An 18,991-nucleotide genomic window follows, 5' to 3' on the forward strand; every position below is an offset into this window, starting at 1 on the left:
TCAGGACGTGAGTTGGGTGGGCATTCTATGTTTTGTGTGTCTAGGTTGTTTTTCTGTTTCTGTGTCTGTGTTTTACACCACACGGTACTGTTTTCGGTTTTCGTTATTCACGGTACGTTTATTGTTTTGTATAGAGTGTTCAGTTTATGCGTTTAATAAACAACCATGGACACTTACCACGCTGCGCATTGGTCCTCCGATCCTTCTCGCCTCTCCTCTTCAGAAGAAGAGCAAGGATATGCATATCCTTGCTTCAGGTCCTGAGCTACAGGCAGTTAGATTTGGGTATGTCATTATTGGCGAAAAGAAAGGGCAGACCCATAAGTAAGAAGTTTTAAATACACTATGTTTCCTTATATTACAAAGAGATGTCAGGACTTTATATAGTATAAATAAACTACGTTTCCTTATATTACAAAGAGATGTCAGGACTTTATGTAGTTTAAACAAACTATGTTTCCTTATATTACAAAGAGATGTCAGGACCTTTATTGCAGGAAGAGAAAGAGAGTGATAAAATATAACAGCGAGACAGAGTGAAAGGGAAAAGCTAATAAGGAAACCTATTTTTTTGCAAGAGCACAGCTGTAGACGTGCAAGAATATTACTCACTAGATGTTGATAGAGAAGTCATGGAGAAAAATATAGTTTTGTATGAGAGGGACAGGTGTGTTTGGCTTCAACATTTACATAGAGTGTGTGTGTGTGCAAACTGCTGCTGGTGGGCCCCAGCTTGACTGATGAGGTTGGACCAATCAGCAGCCCAGCTGTGTTTTCCATCGACACATTCCTGGGAACTCACACACTCTCTCATTCTCTCTGTGGGGCTATGAAGAGCGCCCCTTAGGGATGCAACCCTTAGCCTGCGAACGCACGGGTGCCTTGCAAAACGCTTATCACAACACAGCAGCCTAAAGGAGACACACAGGAGGACTCTCTCTCTCCTTCCCCTGCCATGTGGATCACTGCAACCTGCAGCAGCAACCACCACAGTACTATACCAGTACTCATATCAACCTGGTGGGTTTCTAGGTGAAACACAATCCTAGTGGGTTCAAAGTAAAACACATAAACCTGGTGGGTTCTAGGTAAAACACATAAACCTGGTGGGTTCTAGGTAAAACACATAAACCTAGTGGGTTCTAAGTAAAACACATAAACCTGGTGGGTTCTAGGTAAAACACATAAACCTGGTGGGTTCTAAGTAAAACACATAAACCTGGTGGGTTCTAAGTAAAACACATAAACCTGGTGGGTTCTAGGTAAAACACATAAACCTGGTGGGTTCTAAGTAAAACACATAAACCTGGTGGGTTCTAAGTAAAACACATAAACCTGGTGGTTTCTAGGTAAAACACATAAACCTGGTGGTTTCTAGGTAAAACACATAAACCTGGTGGGTTCTAGGTAAAACACATAAACCTGGTGGTTTCTAGGTAAAACACATAAACCTGGTGGTTTCTAGGTAAAACACATAAACCTGGTGGTTTCTAGGTGAAACACATAAACCTGGTGGTTTCTAGGTAAAACACATAAACCTGGTGGTTTCTAGGTAAAACACATAAACCTGGTGTTTCTAGGTAAAACACATAAACCTGGTGGGTTCTAGGTAAAACACATAAACCTGGTGGGTTCTAAGTAAAACACATAAACCTGGTGGGTTCTAAGTAAAACACATAAACCTGGTGGGTTCTAAGTAAAACACATAAACCTGGTGGGTTCTAAGTAAAACACATAAACCTGGTGGGTTCTAAGTAAAACACATAAACCTGGTGGGTTCTAAGTAAAACACATAAACCTGGTGGGTTCTAAGTAAAACACATAAACCTGGTGGGTTCTAGGTAAAACACATAAACCTGGTGGGTTCTAAGTAAAACACATAAACCTGGTGTTTCTAGGTAAAACACATAAACCTGGTGGGTTCTAGGTAAAACACATAAACCTGGTGGGTTCTAGGTAAAACACATAAACCTGGTGGGTTCTAAGTAAAACACATAAACCTGGTGGTTTCTAAGTAAAACACATAAACCTGGTGGGTTCTAGGTAAAACACATAAACCTGGTGGTTTCTAGGTGAAACACATAAACCTGGTGGGTTCTAGGTAAAACACATAAACCTGGTGGGTTCTAAGTAAAACACATAAACCTGGTGGGTTCTAAGTAAAACACATAAACCTGGTGGGTTCTAGGTGAAACACATAAACCTGGTGGGTTCTAAGTAAAACACATAAACCTGGTGGGTTCTAAGTAAAACACATAAACCTGGTGGTTTCTAGGTAAAACACATAAACCTGGTGGGTTCTAGGTAAAACACATAAACCTGGTGGGTTCTAGGTGAAACACATAAACCTGGTGGTTTCTAGGTAAAACACATAAACCTGGTGGTTTCTAGGTAAAACACATAAACCTGGTGGTTTCTAGGTAAAACACATAAACCTGGTGGTTTCTAGGTAAAACACATAAACCTGGTGGTTTCTAGGTAAAACACATAAACCTGGTGGTTTCTAAGTAAAACACATAAACCTGGTGGTTTCTAAGTAAAACACATAAACCTGGTGGGTTCTAGGTAAAACACATAAACCTGGTGGGTTCTAGGTGAAACACATAAACCTGGTGGGTTCTAAGTAAAACACATAAACCTGGTGGTTTCTAAGTAAAACACATAAACCTGGTGGGTTCTAGGTAAAACACATAAACCTGGTGGGTTCTAAGTAAAACACATAAACCTGGTGGGTTCTAAGTAAAACACATAAACCTGGTGGGTTCTAAGTAAAACACATAAACCTGGTGGTTTCTAAGTAAAACACATAAACCTGGTGGGTTCTAAGTAAAACACATAAACCTGGTGGGTTCTAGGTGAAACACATAAACCTGGTGGGTTCTAAGTAAAACACATAAACCTGGTGGGTTCTAAGTAAAACACATAAACCTGGTGGGTTCTAGGTAAAACACATAAACCTGGTGGTTTCTAGGTGAAACACATAAACCTGGTGGTTTCTAGGTAAAACACATAAACCTGGTGGTTTCTAGGTAAAACACATAAACCTGGTGGTTTCTAGGTAAAACACATAAACCTGGTGGTTTCTAGGTGAAACACATAAACCTGGTGGTTTCTAGGTGAAACACATAAACCTGGTGGTTTCTAGGTGAAACACATAAACCTGGTGGGTTCTAGGTAAAACACATAAACCTGGTGGGTTCTAAGTAAAACACATAAACCTGGTGGGTTCTAAGTAAAACACATAAACCTGGTGGGTTCTAGGTAAAATACATAAACCTAGTGGGTTCTAAGTAAAACACATAAACCTAGTGGGTTCTAAGTAAAACACAAACTTGTACTGTAGTGGTCAAGGTAAAACATAAACTTGTACTGTAGGGGTCAAGGTAAAACATAAACTTGTACTGTAGTGGTCAAGGTAAAACATAAACTTGTACTGTAGGGGTCAAGGTAAAACATAAACTTGTACTGTAGGGGTCAAGGTAAAACATAAACTTGTACTGTAGGGGTCAAGGTAAAACATAAACTTGTACTGTAGGGGTCAAGGTAAAACATAAACTTGTACTGTAGGGGTCAAGGTAAAACATAAACTTGTACTGTAGGGGTCAAGGTAAAACATAAACTTGTACTGTAGGGGTCAAGGTAAAACATAAACTTGTACTGTAGGGGTCAAGGTAAAACATAAACTTGTACTGTAGGGGTCAAGGTAAAACATAAACTTGTACTGTAGGGGTCAAGGTAAAACATAAACTTGTACTGTAGGGGTCAAGGTAAGCTGTAGCTTAGAAGGCAAGGGAAGCCAGTGAGCATTTGGCCTCCCTTGATTAAAAAAACTATAAAATAATAGCCAATCAGCATTGAGCTAAACTTACAGCTCAACTGTGACTGGTCCTGGCACATCCCAAAAAAGTATCAAGAGAAGCCAGTTTGGGTTTGGCTTCACTCCTATCATATCACATTGAGATAAATATGTCATTGACAGAAACAACTTGAATTCATGCATCTCGTTGTGTTGTTGTCCTCCTGTGGACTTCTAGCTAAAATCAACCCTTTCCTAAATGAGCCATGGATGGAGATTTGGGCTTGTGGTTTTACTTAATTCTCCATACTGGTCAAACATAATTTTTTTTATTTTACCTTCATTTAACTAGGTAAGTCAGTTAAGAACAAATTCTTATTTTCAATGACGTAGGAACAGTAGGTTAACTGCCTGTTCAGGGGCAGTACGACACATGTGTACCTTGTCAGCTCGGGGCTTTGAACTTGCAACCTTCCAGTTACTAGTCCAACGCTCTAACCACTAGGCTACCACTAAGCTACCCTGACGCCCCATGACGATTCTGATCCAACCATAGATTCATACATTGTGCCCGTGGACTTGAAGGGATGGAAGTTCAATGAGTAGCTAGATGTAGAAGGCTAATGTTAACTAGTTAACGTTGCCCATGAAGGAAGCTAGGCTAGCGAGCAAGCATTTTAGCCAGGTAGCCTAGGACAAAAAAAGTGTGTACTGTATGACAGGGTCATAGACCATTTTGTCAACATGAAAGAAAGGAGGATGGCATTGGTGGTAAGGAGTGTCCAGTGAGTCCAATCTTAGTTTGGGCAAACTTTCAAAACGTTTTTTAGATAGATGGCAGCAAGCCACTACATAAGAAAACACAACACTTAAACAATACATGAATTGCCCTATAACAGTGACAAACGGTCCCCACAAACTGTTAGGGCCTACATAAAGCTGTCCCAACAGCAGATCTTTCTTTTCAGCACCATGGAGTGTCTCCTTTCCACTTCTACACCTGGCTATCAGCGGAGCCTTGTCTGGAAGTGAAACAGTTCATTCAGCCTCATTTAGGCCTTTAAAAAAACAAGATAGCTGATATGGCTGACTTGCTTAAACAAATGTGGTTTATATTGACAATTGAGATGTAGAAACTATGGCATAAGGGAACGATGAGCGGATAAGAGGCAATCCGTAATTTCGATTAAGACATTAATGAGCGAGCTAAGACAGACGTAGTCAATATAACTATTTGTTCAGCACTTTTGAAGTGTACAGCTACAGCTACGCACGCACGCACGCACGCACGCACACACACACACACACACACACACATCTGAACCCTGGACAGCCACATCATATTTAGGTTACGTTGATTGGACTAAATTGTTTTCGGTATCTTTCATTTGTATTAGAATAAGCATAGGTGATTTGATGATGTTGAAATGTTAATGTTAAAATAGTGGAGGCAGCTCCTGCTTTCTTTGTGACTTGTGGTAACTCTCCGTGGTTCTAAATCAATAGTTGTTTAGTGGTCTGAACAAACATTAACTTGCTAGACGCTGCTGTAGGTCATGTAACTGTTTGTTACATTTAAATTGTACCTTTTTTCAACTAGCCAAGTCAGTTAAGAAAAAAATCTTACTTGCAATGATGGCCTACACCGGCCAAACCCGGAGGACGCTGGGCCAATTGTGCGCCGCCCTATGGGACTCCCAATCATGGCTGGTTGTGAGACAGCCTGGATTTGAACCAGGGTGTCTGTGGTGACACTTCTAGCCATGAGATGTAGTGCCTTAGACCGCTGCACCAGTGAGGAGCCCGCAATATGCTTTGTGGACTTCACCAGATAGAGGTTGCTCTCCAGTTTTAGGCCTATATATCACGGTGGCCAGGCATATGAACTAACAGGTTATAGAGTAAACAACACAATTATCACAACACATAGGTTGTAATATGGCGTTTTTTTGTTTTTGGGCTCGGTTTCCCCAGTGAATTTACCCACTCACCACTACTGCGCTAGACCAAAACAGTGATGGACCAAGTAAATCAATAAACCCAGCCACCCACTCAGCCGTCTGTGTACAGTAGAACAATAATTGCCACTTTGTCCATTTACAATGTGTGTTTGTTTTTCCTGGTGAAAACAGTGACGTTGGTAAAAATCTCCACAGAAGAGCAGCAATTGGATATCATTGGCATACTGCACGGTTGGCACAGTGCCACCATACAACACACATGTGCCACCATACAACACACATTTTAAACATGCATGAGAAGAGCAAGTTCACTGTCCGTGCAGTTTTTACAAGAAAACACAACAGTTGTTTTTTCCAACACCAGATTTGTGAAACATGTTCTGCACCTCTCGGCTCTTCCTATCGGATGAATGGCACTAGTTTGGTGTTGCATGGTTACATTGGTCAAATCAAATAGCTTGTAAAAATGAGTATGAATAAAGGCCATTTATTAATTAATTTAGTATGAATACAGGAAATTAATCAATTCATTTAGTATGAATACAGGTCTTTTATTTATTAATTTAATATGAATACAGGTAATTTATTGTCTAGGTCTAGGGCCTATGTAAAGAAATATGGAGTAGCCCCACAATAACTACAGGGTTTTACAATAGTGCTCATCTGTAAATCTCACTAACTCCATTTCCCATCTCTCATGTCTTGTTAAATCAGGAATCCAGATTCCAGATTGCTCAAGTGGTTAGCGGTCAGCCAATCAGCAGTCAGGGCTTGAACCACCCAGTTTATAGTGGTGTTTAGTGAGCTCCAGTTACCTCAGATATCAACATAGGACTGTGGTTCAAGTTGGTTAGGCTCAGACAGTCTGAGTGATACTCCGTATCAGATAAGTTCCCAGCAGCACAGCTCACAGCTAATTATTCATCTGGTTGTGGTTACAACCTTTCATTCACTGTAACAGAGTGATCAATGCCCTGTAAAACAGCCCCAAAGTGAAAATATATTTAGTGGGTCTGCTTCACTGTGAAATGGCCCATCCACCAGATCACAGGCTACGTCCAGCCTGCCCTCTCCCTGTTTTTGACCTGTGTCCTTACAGCCTCGGACCACATGCACATACACAGACAGACCCCCATGCTCAAGGCCCTCCCCAGCGGCTGACCCTAGACAGGGAGAGGAGCCATAGGCTTGCACAGGGGACCAGTCTGGGGCTGGGTGGTGGGAGGGAGGACAGCATGTGTTGGGGCTAGTTTCTCAGGGCCTGCCTCCGACAGAGCAATCAGTATCCAGAGGCACCACTATTGGTTCCCTCTGGGGAGAGAAATGATAGTGCTGGGGATAGGAGCTGTTTGTCTTCATTACCCATAGGCCCTAGAGCTCATGGTCACACACTTTCACACACACACTTTCACACACACTTTCACACTTTCACACACACACACACACACACACACACACACACACACACACACACACACACACACACACACACACACACACACACACACACACACACACACACACACACACACACACACACACACACACACACACACACACTTCGCCTCCCTCTCTGTGTTCAACCTTGTTCAGCCTTTATGGGAGAGCAAAACCGGAGTGACGGCCAACATTACTAACAATCCCAATTACTGTAGGTATTTACTGTAGGCAAGCTTCTGAAAAAGCTTGTATGACTGTGTGTGTGTGTCTGGAGTGAGGTGACACGGTGAGGGTGTAGGTTCAGGAAGAGATGTGACATACTAGTGGTAATGGTGAGAGAAACCCTGTGTTACTGGCTGCCTCTGGACAAAGCCTGCAAACTCTGACTGCGTTCTAAAATGGGTGTGAAACAGTCCCCTCTGCAAAGCAGCTGGGTCTCCTAATAACTCTCTCTCTCTCTCTCTCTCTCTCTCTCTCTCTCTCTCTCTCTCTCTCTCTCTCTCTCTCTCTCTCTCTCTCTCTCTCTCTCTCTCTCTCTCTCTCTCTCTCCCTCCCTTTACTGTGTCTCTCCCTTTACTGTGTCTCTCCCTTTACTCTCTTGCCCACTCTCCCTTTACACTCTCTCTCTCGCTCCCCCTTTCCCTCACTCACTCCCTTCCTCCATCTACCTTGCCTTCTCTCAGTCACTATCTCACTCTCCAGCTTTTGCTGCCTCCTTCACTCTTTCTCTCTCTCTAGCAGGCACACATACACAGATAATACTGCGGCTACATACTGCTATAGCAACACACTGCAGCAGGCAGGCATACACCACTGCAGCCTTTCACCAGAGTAGCCATTTCTCTCATGACCTTAGGATGAATAGCAACCCAGGCAGCTTCTCAAATCAATCATATTCCCTCTGTTCACATCAACAACAACGCATATTGTACCTGCAAAAAATATATAAATAAATCCTATTATGACAGGAAAAGACGACCCAGGAAAAGACGACCCAGGGAAACAGAACACTACAAGGCATTATGCATTCTGTATTATCCATTCTTCATTTTTTATTCTGCATTCTGCATTCTGCATTCTGCATTCTGCATTCTTCATTCTGCATTCTGCATTCTGCATTCTGCATTCTGCATTCTGCATTCTTCATTCTGCATTCTGCATTCTGCATTCTGCATTCTTCATTCTTCATTCTGCATTCTGCATTCTGCATTCTGCATTCTGCATTCTGCATTCTTCATTCTTCATTCTTCATTCTGCATTCTTCATTCTTCATTCTTCATTCTGCATTCTGCATTCTTCATTCTGCATTCTTCATTCTTCATTCTTCATTCTGCATTCTTCATTCTGCATTCTTCATTCTGCATTCTGCATTCTGCATTCTGCATTCTTCATTCTTCATTCTGCATTCTTCATTCTGCATTCTTCATTCTGCATTCTTCATTCTGCATTCTTCATTCTTCATTCTGCATTCTGCATTCTTCATTCTGCATTCTTCATTCTGCATTCTTCATTCTTCATTCTGCATTCTTCATTCTTCATTCTGCATTCTTCATTCTGCATTCTTCATTCTTCATTCTGCATTCTGCATTCTTCATTCTTCATTCTTCATTCTGCATTCTTCATTCTGCATTCTGCATTCTGCATTCTTCATTCTGCATTCTTCATTCTTCATTCTGCATTCTGCATTCTGCATTCTGCATTCTGCATTCTTCATTCTGCATTCTTCATTCTTCATTCTTCATTCTGCATTCTTCATTCTTCATTCTGCATTCTGCATTCTTCATTCTGTATTCTTCATTCTGCATTCTGCATTCTGCATTCTTCATTCTTCATTCTTCATTCTTCATTCTGCATTCTGCATTCTTCATTCTTCATTCTGCATTCTGCATTCTGCATTCTTCATTCTTCATTCTGCATTCTGCATTCTGCATTCTTCATTCTGCATTCTGCATTCTTCATTCTGCATTCTGCATTCTGCATTCTGCATTCTTCATTCTGCATTCTGCATTCTTCATTCTTCATTCTTCATTCTGCATTCTGCATTCTGCATTCTGCATTCTTCATTCTTCATTCTGCATTCTTCATTCTGCATTCTTCATTCTGCATTCTTCATTCTTCATTCTGCATTCTGCATTCTGCATTCTTCATTCTGTATTCTTCATTCTGCATTCTGCATTCTGCATTCTGCATTCTTCATTCTTCATTCTGCATTCTTCATTCTTCATTCTGCATTCTGCATTCTTCATTCTGCATTCTGCATTCTTCATTTTTCATTTTTCATTCTTCATTCTTCATTCTTCATTCTGCATTCTGCATTCTTCATTCTTCATTCTGCATTCTTCATTTTTCATTCTGCATTCTGCATTCTTCATTCTGCATTCTGCATTCTTCATTTTGCATTCTTCATTCTGCATTCTTCATTCTTCATTCTTCACTCTGCATTCTGCATTCTTCATTCTGCATTCTGCATTCTGCATTCTTCATTCTTCATTCTTCATTCTTCATTCTTCACTCTGCATTCTGCATTCATTCATTCAGGTATATATGTTTATTTGCCAACTCTGTTCATATCAAGCTTCCTACCTAACTGTTGGCTAAACACAGCAAAATACTGTCAGTTTACCTCCCTTCACAATATTTTCAGCCATTATTTTATTGATATCATCTGGGTGAACCCCTCCCCCAGCCTGTGGACTTCCCGATACGCCCTGTCTCGTCGCCTCTCTTGCCTCCCCTCCAGAGTGAAACACACACACACAAACACACACACACACTTCCTCTGTGCAGCAAATCACTCATTCTGCCACAAGACAGAGAAGACAGTTGCACCGCTGTTGGGAAGAATGAGGAGAAGAGATTTGGGAAGAATGAGGAAAAGAGATTCAAGAGAATACAGAGCTCACCTAAAAAAAACATATGCCACTGGTTGAGAGAAATTGTCATTGTTTTTGAGCAGAATTATGTGAGGTTTTATGTGTTGTTGCAGGTGCGTCATGGTCAGTTTAGCTCAGAAAATGCCATCCTCGTCAATATGTCGCAATTGGCGGCCACCTAATCCTGCCTAATGGGCGGGCGGGCCATGATCCTGACAATATCCAACACGCCATCTCTTTGCTCATACATGCTCCAGCCATACACTCTGCATCATGCCAGTATTCCCTCTTCTCTGACAGACAGGCCATGGCTCAGTACTCACTACTTTGGACATGAACAGTGCTCGTGGAGTTGGAGTTCCCCAGAAGGTTCTCTGCCACACACGTGTAATTCCCAGAATGCTCCAGCTTGGCTCTGCTGATCTGGACCCTGGAGTTCTTCCTGTGGCAGACACAAACAGTTGACTCAGGGGACCCAACATGACATGGAAACACAACAAGTGTCTGGGGACAGAGGACGACAAAACAACAGGCATGGAAGAACCTACCGTAGCCTTGCAACAAAAATGGGGAGTCGCCATACAAACCAGATTAGAGCGGGATAGAAGCCAGTTAGTCAGAGTCGATTTTGATGCAGTTTGTAATTTCAGCAGGTAAGAATTTACAGGAAGGTAAAGATTTGCAATATGGAACACTGAGGAATCTAGGGCCTGTCCTATTCATCAACCCAGTAACCAACTTTCATTTAAAAGGCCACCTAGTCGCTAAACACTTCTACACTGCAAAGTATACTTTGTTATTTCACTAATGAAGGAATTTGCTCATAAATCCCTGGCATACTCTCATAAATAATGTGTCTCTGTGTTGTTTCACTTTCCAAAATGCTTTTCATCTTTTGGGTCAGCTGCTAAAAGCATTAGGAGAAAACTACTGAAGGAGAAATTACTGCCACGCAGTGACTTTTGACATTTGTCTGTTTTGCTAATACTACCACATGCTAAATATATTAGGAGCTTCAAGGGATTGTAGATGGACTCACTGGCTGGACTTTATTTTGACATCTCTGCTCTTCTTGAGCTCACTGCCATCTTTGAACCATTTGTAGGTAGGGCTGGGGTTTCCTGTAGCTTCACACTTGACCGTGAGCCTGCTCCCCTCTTCCACCATCAGGTTCCTCAACCGCTTCAACTTTGGGGCATTAGCTAAACACAGAGAGAGAAACAGAGGTGATATTAGACATTTTTTAATTAAATGGGACACGCTTGAAATGGGTTTAAGACAAGAGACAGAGAAAGAGACAGAGAGAAAGAGGAACACTTTTTGTGTATCATGTTTACTGTTAATGTCTGATTGTTTTCGACTTTCTTTTGTTATAAGTCTCTTTGTTGGTTTTGTTATTGTTGTTTTGTTTATTGTTTATTTCACTTGCTTTGGCAATGTAAACACATTTGCCATGCCAATAAAGCCCCTTTGAATTGAAATGAGAGCGAGGGAGAGAGAGGGAGAGGGGAATAGAGAGGGAGATGTGGAGAGAGTGTGGGGGGGTACACAGAGACCCAGAAAGACAGAAGGAGAATCTCAATTGCATACTCCTCGCGTCCTCGCTCCTTCTCAAAGCCATTGGATGAGAAAGCCAGAAGTCCCTCCCCTCTGTCCTTCTCTTCCAATGGGTTTTGAGGAGGCGAGGAGAGAGAACATGAGGAGTATGCAACTGAGATTCTCCCAGAGACACAGAAAGACAGACATGTCATGTCACCAAGAGCTCAGCCATCATCTCTCTCGTATAGCCAGATGAGGTCACCAGAGCTCAGCCATCATCTCTCTCGTATAGCCAGATGAGGTCACCAGAGCTCAGCCATCATCTCTCTCGTATAGCCAGATGAGGTCACCAGAGCTCAGCCATCATCTCTCTCGTATAGCCAGATGAGGTCACCAGAGCTCAGCCATCATCTCTCTCGTATAGCCAGATGAGGTCACCAGAGCTCAGCCATCATCTCTCTCGTATAGCCAGATGAGGTCACCAGAGCTCAGCCTCTCTCATATCTCTAGACTAAGTCAGAATCACTGTCAAACAGGATACATTTTACATTGTCTTCAATTGAGTAGCTAGTTTCAGTTTTTATGAATGCTTGAAGCGGTATGGTTCAAGCATTCACAACTGAATGGAACAAAAAAGCAATTTGGGATGATATGCTTCAAAGAACACAAGACATAACTGAACCTAATACCAGAAAAGGGATGAACTGCTCTCAGAATGTGATATGCTCTAAGAACTGCTCTCAGAATGCGGTATGCTCTCAGAACTGCTCTCAGAATGCAGTATGGTCTAATAATTCCTCTCAGATTGAGATGGGGTCTAAGAGCTGCTCTCAGAATGCGGTATGCTCTAAGAACTGCTCTCAGAATGCGGTATGCTCTCAGAACTGCTCTCAGAATGCAGTATGCTCTAATAATTCCTCTCAGATTGAGATGGGGTCTAAGAGCTGCTCTCAGAATGTGGTATGCTCTAAGAACTGCTCTCAGAATGCGGTATGCTCTCAGAACTGCTCTCAGAATGCAGTATGCTCTAATAATTCCTCACAGATTAAGATGGGGTCTAAGAACTTATTTTGTCTATATTGTGCCATTTTTGTAAGCCATAGATTGACAGAAAATTATTGTTATGGATGTTGCTAGATGTGCATTTAAGAAGGAAATGACACCAAGTTGTTAAATGCACTACAAAAGGAAGAGGAAGCATACGTTTATCACTTACATGTCTGTTAATTACCTTTCATTACCATGTATGAAGCTACTTATTTCATGTCCATCTCACCGTAGACACAAGTTTTATCGTTAGCTGCCTTTCTGTTAGCATATATAGTGCATTCATAAAGAATTCACACCCCTTGACTTTCTCCACATTTTCTTGTGTTACAGCCTGAATTTAAAATGGATACAATTTAGATTTTTTTGTCACACAATAGCCAATAATGTGGAATTATGTTTTTCCAAATGTTTATACATTTGTCAAATATGAAAAGCTGAAATGTCTTGACTCAACAAGTATTCAACCACTTTGTCATGGCAAGACAAAATAAGTGCAATAGTGTTTAACATGATTTCTGAATGACTACCTCATCTCTGTCCCCCACACATACTGTACAATTATCTGTAAGGTCCATCAGTCAAGGAGTGAATTTCAAACACAGATTCAACCACAACGACAAGGGAGGTTTTCCAAAGACTCGCAAAGAAGGGCAGCTATTGGTAGATGGGTAAAAATAAAAGAAGCAGACATTGAATATCTCTTTGAGCATGGTGAAGTTATTACACTTAGTTATTATTACACTTTGGACTACAAAGATACAGGTGTTCCTTCCTAACTCAGTTGCCGGAGAGAAAGGAAACCACTCAGAGACTTCCCCATGTGGCCAGTGGTGACTTTAAAACAATTACAGAGTGTAATGGCTGTGATAGGAGAAAACTGAGGATGGATCAACTACATTGTAGTTACTCCACAATACTAACCTAAACGTCATTGACAGAGTGAAAAGAAGGAAGCCTGTACAGAATACAAATATTCCAAAACATACATCCTGTTTACAATAAGACACTAAAGTAAAACTGCCCAAAAATTGGCAAAGAAATTCACTTTATGTCCTGAATACAAAGCATTATATTTGGGGCAATCCAATACAACACATTACTGAGTACCACTCTCCATATTTTCAAGCATGGTGGTGGCTGCATCATGTTATGGGTATGCCTGTCATAGGCAAGGACTAGGGAGTTTCTTTTAGGATAAAAATAAAGGGAATAGAGCTAAGCACATGCTGAATCCTAGAGTAAAACCTGGTTCAGTCTGCTTTCCAACAGACACTGGGAGACAAATTCACCTTTCAGCAGGACATAACCTCAAACGCAAGTCCAGCAAGTTGCTTACCAAATGACATTTAATTTCCATATATATCAATGATCAACAAACAAATTGACAGAGCTTGAATAATGTGCAAATATTGTACAATCAAGGTGTGCAAAGCCCTTAGAAACGTACCCAGAAAGACTCACAGTTGTAATCGCTGCCAAAGGTGATTCTAACATGTATTGACTCAGGGGTGTCAATACTTATGTAAATTCGATATTTATTTTTATATACATTTACAAAATAAATAAAAAAACACGTTGTCACTTTGCCATTATGGGGTATTGTGTGTAGATGGGTGAGGAAGTCCGGGGTCAGCGACGAGGGTCCCCGCACCAGAGGCACCACCTTAGTGCGGTGAGCCAGAGGTGGAGCGGAGTCTACGTCCCGCACCAGAGCCGCCACCACGGATAGATGCCCACCCGGACCCTCCCCTATAGTTTCAGGTTTTGCGGCCAGAGTCCGCACCTTTGGGGGGGTACTGTCACGTCCTGACCCTAGAGAGCCTTTTTATGTCTCTATTTGGTTTGGTCAGGGTGAGATTTGGGTGTGCATTCTATGTTCTGATTTCTATGTTTTGTGTTTCTATGTTTTGGCCGGGTATGGTTCTCAATCAGGGACAGCTGTCTATCGTTATCTCTGATTGGGAATCATCCTTCGACAGCCTTTATCCCTTTTGTTATTGTGGGAAGTTGTCTTTGTTAGTGGCACTGTAGGCCTAGTAAGCTTCACGGTGGTTTTGTTGTTTCTTGTTTTTGTTGGCAACATTTTAAATAAAGAAATGCACGCTCACCACGCTGCACTTTTCGTCCACTTCTTCAGACGATCGTGACACTGCCAATTATATAGTTACTTCTCCCGTTCTTCTTATTTCATATTTCTATATGTGGTGTTTTTGTTCTACCTTATGTTATTTTTAGTACTACTTTGATGTTGATTACTGCATTATTGGGTTTCGAGCTGACAAGAAAGGCATTTCACTGTACTTCTGCATGTTTCATTACAACTTAAAACTTGAAACTGAAACTAGCTACCTTCTATCACTGGGAATACCTCTGGTTTCCATAGAGCTACAAGGCTAGGAGGTAATGTATCTCATTTAGCTGCTAAATGCACATATCCATGAAATGGACACATGTCCAGGGTCAGACCATAGAATACACTGTCATGGCCTGTTAGCTAATGACCAGAGACTATAGAGTCGAGGATTAGAAGAGTGCGGCAGGATGGACGCTTGGAGCCTTAGTTAGCTAGACAACAGGGAGCCCAGCCCAGCTCTGGAAGGATGGGTGGGAGGGAGGGAGGGAGGGAGGGAGGGAGGGAGGGAGGGAGGGAGGGAGGATGGGCTGTAAAGTTTGTGGTCTCCTCCCTCCCTATGGTCCCTGGCCTGCTCTGCTGTCACAGCTGACACCTGCACACATGTTAGTGGAGGACTGGGATTCCCCCAGGGTACAGAGGGGAGGGGTGAACACTGGTGAAAGGGAGGGGCTTCTGAAGAAGAGGTTTCAGTTTTCTCTCGCTGTCTCTTTTCTGTCAGTTTTTCAGTCACGTTATCACAGTAAGTCATCATGAATTTTCAAATAATTCCCTCATGCCTCAAACCCTGACTCTTATGTCAATATGCTGTTTACACACTCACAGCAGAGTAGCATACATCATTTTATGGTAGTCAAACTTGTTTAGCCTATCTGGTATTCGGGCATTTGGGGTTCAATACAATCAAAAATACAACATAAATGATTATAAGGACTTCAATTAAAACTGGACATGTAGCTGCACCAAAATAATCACCAGTCGTCCTCATTTTTTAGGGATTGTCCCACTTCCCCGACCTAGTAAAGAAGACAGGCTATCTGTCCTATAAACCTTTGTGGAAGAAAATGACTAATTTCTTCAATATCCCTCTGTGGAAATCGCTAGGCAATATTGAGCTCTTCAGAATACAGGGATGTTTGACGGAATATTTATCAAATAAAATGTTATATGTCACATTCACCGAATACAGCGGGTGTAGACATTACCGTGAAATGCTTAGTTACGACCCCTTCCCAACGATGCAGAGTTAAAAAATAATAATACAAATAGAACATGTAACACAAGAGGACTAAAATACACAATAATAAAGCTATATACAGGAAGTTCCGGTACCAGCACCATATCACTGTGCAGGGGTGCCAGGTACTTGAAGTAGATATCTACATAAAGGCAGGAGTAAGGTGACTAGGCATCAGGATAGATAATTATGTTGTAAATAGAAAAATAGTACAAAATAAAGGAAAACCCATGAATGAGTAGATGTGTCCAAACATTTGACTGGTACTGTATATATATACATATACACTACCGTTCAACATTTTGGGCTCACTTAGAAATGTCCTTGTTTTTGAAAGAAAAGCACATTTTTTGTCTATTAAAAAAACATCAAACTTATCAGAAATACAGTGTAGACATTGTTAATGTTGTAAATGACTATTGTAGCTGGAAACGGCTGATTTTTTATGGAATATCTATATATGCGTACAGAGGCCCATTATCAGCAACCATCACTGCTGTGTTCCAGTGGCATGTTGTGTTAGCTAATCCAACTTTATAATTTTAAAAGGCTAATTGATCAGCCTTGAGCCCAATAGCAGGAGAGTTTCACAGCCTCCCCCACCCAAATGCAGAAGCCTTTGAGGACCCCTGCTCCATGGCATCACTCTATGCAGAGGTTATCACAATACAGTACCCCTTGGATGTTAAAAATTAGAAGGCAAGGAAAGAGTAAAAAAATTAAATTCCTCGTGGACAATCCAGAGACACTTTTGCAACAAAAAATGGGAACGTACGCAACTTAATCTTCCACACAGACCATCCCCTGGCATGTAGTAGTGCTATATTAACACACTACCCCTCTGTCAACAGGGAAACCCAAAATAGTTTCAGCTGGACTTACACAGAATCAAAGAGGGAGTGCAGCAGGAGAAGCTCTATTTTCTGTCATTTTTGTCATTTTTATTAGGATCCCCATTAGTTAACGCCATAACACTAGCTACTATTACAAACAACCACAATCAAGGCTTCACAAACATTCAACAAGTAGACAATACAGATAAATAAAATACCTGACATTTGATGCGTTCTATTTCCTGTCCAGTTATATGGTCTATCGCATTAGAGGTTCTTTCTATTTCCTGTCCAGTTATATGGTCTATCGCATTAGAGGTTCTTTCTATTTCCTGTCCAGTTATATGGTCTATCGCATTAGAGGTTCTTTCTATTTCCTGTCCAGTTATATGGTCTATCGCATTAGAGGTTCTTTCTATTTCCTGTCCAGTTATATGGTCTATCGCATTAGAGGTTCTTTCTATTTCCTGTCCAGTTATATGGTCTATCGCATTAGAGGTTATTTGATTATTTTCTTGAAGGTGGATTTACTTTTTGCCTGATAAATATGGATTGGTAAAGTTCCATTCAGCTAAGGCTCTATATAAAACTGTAGATTTAAGGCGATTTGTCCTTGGCTTGGGTTGTCTTAGCTGCCCTGAATTTGCCTGTCTGGACTGAAAAATACTGTGATTTTTTGAATATTATAACATTCCTAAAGCATTTGTTTTTAACATGAGGCCATGAGAGATTCTGATGCATTTGGATAATATTCATATGGTTAGAGCAATGAAGAGCTAATCTACCAGCCCTGTTTTGAGCCATTTGGAGCTTTTTTCTCTTTCTTTGCTGCAGACGACCATATAACTGGACAGTACTCTAAGTGTGATAGGACCAGGGATTGACCATATAACTGGACAGTACTCTAAGTGTGATAGAACCAGGGATTGACCATATAACTGGACAGTACGCTAAGTGTGATAGGACCAGGGATTGACCATATAACTGGACAGTACTCTAAGTGTGATAGGACCAGGGATTGACCATATAACTGGACAGTACTCTAAGTGTGATAGGACCAGGGATTGACCATATAACTGGACAGTACTCTAAGTGTGATAGGACCAGGGATTGACCATATAACCAGACAGTACTCTAAGTGTGATAGGACCAGGGATTGACCATATAACCAGACAGTACTCTAAGTGTGATAGGACCAGGGATTGACCATATAACCAGACAGTACTCTAAGTGTGATAGGACCAGGGATTGACCATATAACTGGACAGTACTCTAAGTGTGATAGGACCAGGGATTGACCATATAACCAGACAGTACTCTAAGTGTGATAGGACCAGGGATTGACCATATAACCAGACAGTACTCTAAGTGTGATAGGACCAGGGATTGACCATATAACCGGACAGTACTCTAAGTGTGATAGGACCAGGGATTGACCATATAACTGGACAGTACTCTAAGTGTGATAGGACCAGGGATTGACCATATAACTGGACAGTACTCTAAGTGTGATAGGACCAGGGATTGACCATATAACTGGACAGTACTCTAAGTGTGATAGGACCAGGGATTGACCATATAACTGGACAGTACTCTAAGTGTGATAGGACCAGGGATTGACCATATAACTGGACAGTACTCTAAGTGTGATAGAACCAGGGATTGACCATATAACTGGACAGTACTCTAAGCTCTTAGCTGTAACTCTAAGCAATTAGGCGTCAAGATTGTCTGTACCATGAGACTTGTCATCAGAAAGAGACAACAGCATCCTTTCTACTGAAATTTGAACATGCATTGCCTCTCCTTCATGATCCAATCTTGTATAAGGGTATATGACATGGAGCCATCAGTTGGAATCATAGCATTCCTCAACTAGTTCACTTTGCCTGTAAAAAAAAAACATTAAAGTCGTTTGTGATGTCATGTGGTTTCGTAATAAATATACCCTCTGATTCAACAGAGGCAAACATGTACGAATTCCTACCCATAATAGTGGTGAAAACATTCTCCATACCTTGTTCCCATCACCCTTTACTTCATCAATGTTGTGCTGATAGAATCCCTTCTTCTTTCCTGTATTCAGCTTGGTCACACGATTTCTTCATTTACAATAACTCTGCTTATCAAA

General features: G+C 41.3%; 1 protein-coding gene across 24 annotated transcripts in view; it reads right to left on the reverse strand.

The window, feature by feature from the left end:
- The window catches only part of nrg2a (neuregulin 2a), a 183,622-nt gene that overhangs the window by 87,903 nt on the left and 76,728 nt on the right, over positions 1 to 18,991 (reverse strand). For all 24 annotated transcript variants that reach the window (XR_008139019.1, XR_008139018.1, XR_008139013.1 and 21 more), the window contains exons 2-3: positions 11,110 to 11,272; positions 10,394 to 10,512 (exon numbers count right to left, since the gene is read on the reverse strand). Coding sequence is in view for 2 of the 24 variants with exons in the window: in XM_052520802.1 (XP_052376762.1) it covers positions 10,394 to 10,512; positions 11,110 to 11,272 (282 nt within the window). In the remaining 22 variants the exon portion in view is untranslated. The remainder of the gene's footprint in view (positions 1 to 10,393; positions 10,513 to 11,109; positions 11,273 to 18,991) is intronic.

This window comes from Oncorhynchus keta, chromosome 6 (assembly GCF_023373465.1).
Source record: "Oncorhynchus keta strain PuntledgeMale-10-30-2019 chromosome 6, Oket_V2, whole genome shotgun sequence".
In the NCBI taxonomy this organism is placed as follows: domain Eukaryota; kingdom Metazoa; phylum Chordata; class Actinopteri; order Salmoniformes; family Salmonidae; genus Oncorhynchus; species Oncorhynchus keta.